Raw genomic sequence first — 5,823 nt, 5'->3', positions numbered from 1 at the left:
AGGAATCTGTGCTGTCAGGTGTATGAGAAAATCTGATAATGATTTAAATTTGGTAACTTGAGACCATGAACTAATGGCTTTTAATGACCTACTTTATTACAATAAATTGTTTTTTTATATGCAGTGGCGTGCGTGTGTGTGTTCACTCTATAAAGCAATATTCATAGAGACCTGTTGCTAAGCGATGAAAAGCACGACAGGAATTCAACATATATATTTATATATTTAGGTTTTATTTATAGTTCTGTTCTTGAAGGATATCTTGTACACCAAATATCCCATTGGCAGTTAAGCGCATTCAATGTGTTTAGAAGCCATAAACAGTCACTTTTTGGAACAAACACAAATACAAAATAAAAATAACGACAAAATAATGGACTGCATGTAAATAACATACAAAAAATCCCATGCCTACTCAGTAGGTAACTACAGCATTCCAACTCCTCAAGATGTAGATATGTACATTTCAGTTATAAAAATATAGTTTATAGTTTTCTTTTTTGCTTACATCCCAAAGAAATGCAGTGCCCTCAAATCCTTTCCCTTCTTTCCTTGAAATGACTTTCTGAATATAGAAAAAAGAAACGAGAAAACAAAATCCCTTACACCTTAAGGCTAGATGCAATGCATCCACACGCTGATATCTGTCAAAACATCTGCAAGGCTTCACAAAAGGCACCAAAAAAATTGAAGATTTGTGGTTGATTCTTTTCTGATGTTTTTCCCCTCCATTTACCAGGTTCTTGTTGTCACATTTGAGAAAGAGAAAGATAGTACCAAAAGATATTTACAAAATAAGAGAAACTAACATCACTCTTCCACATGCGTCAGAATACTTAAGTGCTTAGTCAAACAAGGTCAAGAACTTATCACAGCATTTTTACTACTTAATACAGAATGTATCTTATAAAATATGGCCCTGCTCAAGAATAATACAATGCAAATATTCAAATCAATTGTCACAACAATGGTACTACAAAGTAAAAACAAAAAGGAAACATGGCACATGTACAATATACTGTAGCTTATGTATATTATTCAAACGTCTTTTGTAACTGTACACCTGTCGAGTCAAGCTTCTGTCGAGCCTGAAGCCCACAGGCTTCGATTACACTGTTAACGTCCTTTAGCCATTCTGCATCGCAAGTACTTCTGTGCTCACACAGTCTGAGGGAAAACGTGCCGAAGCCTGTTGCTTTTGTTTGTCATTTGAAAGTCTCATACGCCTCGTTTGAAAGGATAGGGTTTGAAGGGAGAGAACGACACAAAACGACACCTTTTGTTTTCAAAAGTCTTTGCTGAGTCCTTGACTGTTTTGTAACCGAGCCATGTTGGGAGCATGGGCAGAAAAGTGCTTTTTGCAGAGGGGACTTAGAAGTCACTGATGCTTTCTGTTCCTTTTGAGTCAAACCTGGAGGTCTGGGGTGGGTGTCAAAAGTCTCAGCAGATGTCGGATGTCCGAGGGGAAAGCGTGGCTTGCATGTCGGACAGTGGTGTGGTGACGGGAGAACTGTAGATGTTACTGGCCACTGAGGTAGGGTAGGAGGTGGCCACCTGCGTCTGGAAGGTGCTGGTCACCGAGGGGTAAGTAGTTGCGATGGAAGGGGAGGGGTAGGAGTTGTGCACCGGCGAGGAGTAGCAGGAGTTCACTGGGGATGGGAAGGAGGAGACCGGAGAGGGGTACGAAGTGATGGGAGAGGGGTAGCTGGACACTGGCGAGGAAGCTGAGAGGGATACGTTTGCAACTGAGCTCTGCACTGCAGTGGTGCCTTTCTCCGCCTTCTTGTCCTTCTGCCGCAGGTGGATCTTGGTGTGGCGCTTGCGCTCGTCGCTGCGGGCAAACTTGCGGCCGCAGATCTCGCAGGCGAAGGGCTTCTCGCCCGTGTGCGTGCGGATGTGGGTCGTCAGGTGGTCGCTGCGGCTGAAGTTGCGCATGCAGATCCTGCACTGGAATGGCTTCTGGCCGGTATGGATGCGAATATGGCGCGTCAGCTCGTCTGAGCGCGAGAAGCGACGGTCGCAGGTCTCAACGGGGCATGCGTAGGGGCGCTCATGGGGAGGTGTCTTGCTTGGCCGGTTGGGGTACTTGCGCATGCGACAGGGCTTGATGAGCTGAGACTGGTAGACGCTCTTTAGGTCCTGAGAACCGGTTTGGGTGGCAAAGGCCTTGATGGTGGACAGTGGCGTCAGGGAGGGCTGCTGACCTGCTTGCGTCTGGAAGGGCTTCTGGTCGGGGGCCACCAAGCTGATCTCGCTCTGCTGTTGGGGAAACAGGTAGTCGGGGATCATTGGCACAGGGAAGTTGGTGCTACAGGCCTTGCTGTTGGGGTATGACGAATGGGGGTACTGCAGCGAGGTGCCCACTGTGGTGGCGAAGTTTGAGCCAGAGTCAGGGAAGATGTCTGGGCTGACGCTGGAGTAGGTGGGAGCCGCCGAGTAGATGGGGTTAGGCTCACTCTGGTGGACGGAGCAGCTCAAGCTGGCGCTGGATGTGGATGACGAAGTGGAAGAGGAGATGGAAGACGAAGAAGAGGAAGAGGGGGGAGCTGCCTGAGAGGTCGAGGACGGAATGGAGGTGGGGGGCGGGTTGATGCCCACCAGCCCGCTCACCAGGCTGAACAGAGGCTCAGCCCACAGACTGTTACTGCAGTTGTGGGCAGGTTCGAGGGTGAAGCGGCCCGTGTAAGAGATGGGGGGCAGCCGCTGGGTGGAGTAGGTCTGATCCGCCAGAGGTTTCTCAATTTCTGAAAGTGTGTCTGTAAAAACAAGCACAAAACAGAGAGAGAGAGAGAGTGGATTAGAAACCATAGAACAGCTAGTCAACTCGAAATTGCCATGAGCTCATTTAAGTGCACATAAATGATCCCAAAGGTGTTTTTGTTGGGGGGTCCTGCTGGCTGTCGAGACTGTGTTTTCCCACAATCTCAGACAGAGCAGCAGGTGCTGATGGAGCGCAGGGGCACCCCCCCACCAAAACACACACACACACACACACACATTTGCCGATCTCCCTCGGAGACAAAAGCCAGCACAAGCTTCTCTCTGCACTCTCTTTCTCATTACTGTCATCCTGATCTCTCTTTCCTTCTTGCACAGCTTATATTTATTCAATCTGCACTTTCAATGATTCAAAAATTGGGTTTAAAATTAGGCTGTTCTGCAAATTCTAAATGTTTCATTCATTCCAATGATTTTACTTAGTAATAACTACTTAGAATTGGCTGTCAGCTTTAGTTAATTTTTTTCAACTTTACATCGGTGCAGTTTAATTTAAAAACATGTTATTATAATAACTGTTAAATGTAAAAGTTCACATTTAAGCATAAAGACACATTATTATTAACTACTGAACACAGCTGCACAAGCAAACAACTCTCGCAATTCTCTGTATAAAAGCACCATGCAACTTTTTCACCATGCAATTTAATCAAGAGGGATTTAGTGCTTACCTCCAGTAAGGTGATCAAACTGCTCGCCGGGGTCCCCAGAGCCATACCCTGTGCCTTCAGGTGCCGTGGCATTGAGGAATGGGGTCCCTGCAGAGTTCAGCATGATCATCTCCTCCAGCTTGGGGTAGTTATCCATGGGGGAGTGAGGGAAGCTCAGGGGGTCGGAGATCTGCAGAGCAGGCAGGAGCATCTCTGTCTTGGCTGCAGCCATCTCTCTCTGGAGTGTGCTCGGCGAGGAGAGAAGTGCACTGGAGAGATCAGCAGCTAACCCCTCTGGGACGACAAATGTGAAGATGCTGCGATGTCTGTCTCTCCTTCTTTCTGTTGATCTCCTCACTCTCACAGTTTGCCTTCTTGCTGTCTTCCCTCTTCTCCGTTTTTGATTATCCAAAGAAGCAGAACAAATCCAGGTCTCAGAAAAAATAAGTGAGATTGAGAATGTCCCTTCTGATCATTCCCTAAATTTCACTTTTGTTTCTGTTGTTGTTTTGAATTTACTTGTCACATTTATTTAATGTGTTTGTTATATATATCGCAACGTGTTGCCGATCAGCTGTCTGCACTACTGCTGAATCGCTTGGGCTCTCTAGGCTCTTTCTCAGCTCAGAGGATCCCTACTCCTTTATATATCCTCTTGCCGTGACGTAGATGTCCATATATGGAGTGGAGGAAGCCCATATTTAGACACTGCAGTGGAGGACACATGACATTTGCTCAGAGGAAAAAAGCAGATTGGGGAGCTTAAACATTAAGTCTGTGCACTAAATGGAGGGGAGATGCCCGTTCCTCCTCCACAGCAAATCAATGCGTGGTAAGCGCAGTGTCTCGCTGAGAGAAAATGAAGCGCAAGTCTGCCTTTTCTGCTCGAAACTCTCGCTAAAATTTCGGGTTTCCCGTCTGCGCTGTAGCAGAGCCCTGGCCGGAAGATCCCGCTCCGCCATGCCATATAAGGTCGTGACTACATAAGGCTTAATTCCGGTGTGTTTCCACTTCCATGCCCTTATTTGGAGTTTCCTGATGTAGCTGATCGGCGCTTGGCAGTGAAAGAGAGGCTTGGGTGCAGTTGAAGTCCAGAGCTCCGCACAATAACTAATGTCAGCACTATACTGCCTCGCCCGATCCAAGATTTATGAGACAACTTTTTTTCTCAACACTTAGACAACGGTGCGCCTTCGGTGCAGAAATATTAACTTATTTAAACATTAGCACAGGCACTTTAATTCGTAATACACTTCGTTTTTTTTCTATAGCTGCGCTAATTATAATTACTAGAAAACAAATGCTTTACAATAACACATGCAAGAAAAGCGTACTTATTCCGACGGATCTCATTACGAATTGAATGTAGCCTATTCCCCATGCAATACAACGCAGTTTCCCATAAGTGGAGCAGCAATTGCTTTCTGTGCTTTGTTTTGTGCAACTTGTTCATTTGTGAATTTAGACAGTCACAGAACTAATATTATGACTCGTTTTAGTACGATTGATATGTTTCAGTAGCCTAATCATTATTATTATTACTATATCATTTTAAACTGCTGCTGATGCCCGAAGACTCAGTTTCTTTGTCAGCATTATAAATGTATTAAACAGATCTAATGTCCTATGTTACTCAATTAAGTCTCTATATGTAAAAAAAAAAAAAAAAAAAAAAAAAAAAGGTTTTGTATTGAAATTTTGAATTAAAGCCGCTTGCTTGTTTTAATGAAGAAGCGACACTTGGCTATTCCGGGCACGGCCGGCGCGTTGGCACTGATGGATGCCGGGTGCTGACAGAGGAGAGAGGAGATCTGTTTAATTGGGGGATGTCCCGGACTCGATACACAGGGATCCTCTCTGTCACTCAACGCCAGACTCCCATGCAAATAAGCACTATAGCACGCTCTCCGGACGCCGGTGGTGTACTGATGCTCTGTAAATTGAGGAGAGGAGCAGAGTGCGCCGTGGCTTTGGCAGGGAGATCGATGTAACTTTGCTGACTCAATAGACTTTAGTCAGAGCAGACACCATTTTAATTTAACGTGAACGAAAACGAGGCTGTAAGGGACAGAAAAGCAGTTCATTCAGTGTGTTGGACTGTTGTCTAAAATAACCCCAAAGTGCAAAAAAAAAAAGTATATTATAAATAAAAAATAATAGAAAGTACAACATACTGAATGGATTTTCCCCAATCATATAATGGCTGCTGAATCAGAGTTTGAGGCTACCTGTTGCAACACTGGGTTAAGGCTTGAAGGGATACAGCAAAAATTACTGCACATCATATAGCATAACTTTTGTCACACTGTAGGCCTACAACAATAATGACATTATTGTAAGGGGTATGGGGTTTAGGGTTGGGGTAGGTGTAGACGTTAATAAAACACAATCTAAA

The 5,823-nt window shown here is 45.1% G+C and overlaps 1 protein-coding gene across 1 annotated transcript; it reads right to left on the bottom strand.

Annotated features, from left to right (window-relative positions):
• Positions 1-212: 212 nt before the first annotated feature.
• On the bottom strand, positions 213-4,049 carry LOC306853723 (early growth response protein 1-like). Its single transcript, XM_079391352.1, has 2 exons — positions 3,450-4,049; positions 213-2,756 (listed from the first exon to the last, which is right to left on the bottom strand). The coding sequence occupies exons 1-2, from the start codon at positions 3,658-3,660 to the stop codon at positions 1,441-1,443; spliced, it is 1,527 nt and encodes a 508-aa protein (XP_079247478.1). The 5' UTR covers positions 3,661-4,049; the 3' UTR covers positions 213-1,440.
• Between the last annotated feature and the right edge of the window lie 1,774 nt (positions 4,050-5,823).

This window comes from Barbus barbus, assembly GCF_936440315.1.
Source record: "Barbus barbus genome assembly, chromosome: 33".
NCBI lineage: Eukaryota > Metazoa > Chordata > Actinopteri > Cypriniformes > Cyprinidae > Barbus > Barbus barbus.
Note: the sequence above shows the minus strand (reverse complement) of the source record. Positions and strands in the feature narration are given on the sequence as shown.

Coding starts and splice junctions, on each gene's coding strand:
- LOC306853723 (XM_079391352.1), bottom strand. CDS start 3,660: ATGGCTGCAGCCAAGACAGAGATGCTCCTGCCTGCTCTGCAGATCTCC. Junction 2,757..3,449: donor GTTTGATCACCTTACTGGAG/GTAAGCACTAAA, acceptor TTGTTTTTACAG/ACACACTTTCAGAAATTGAG.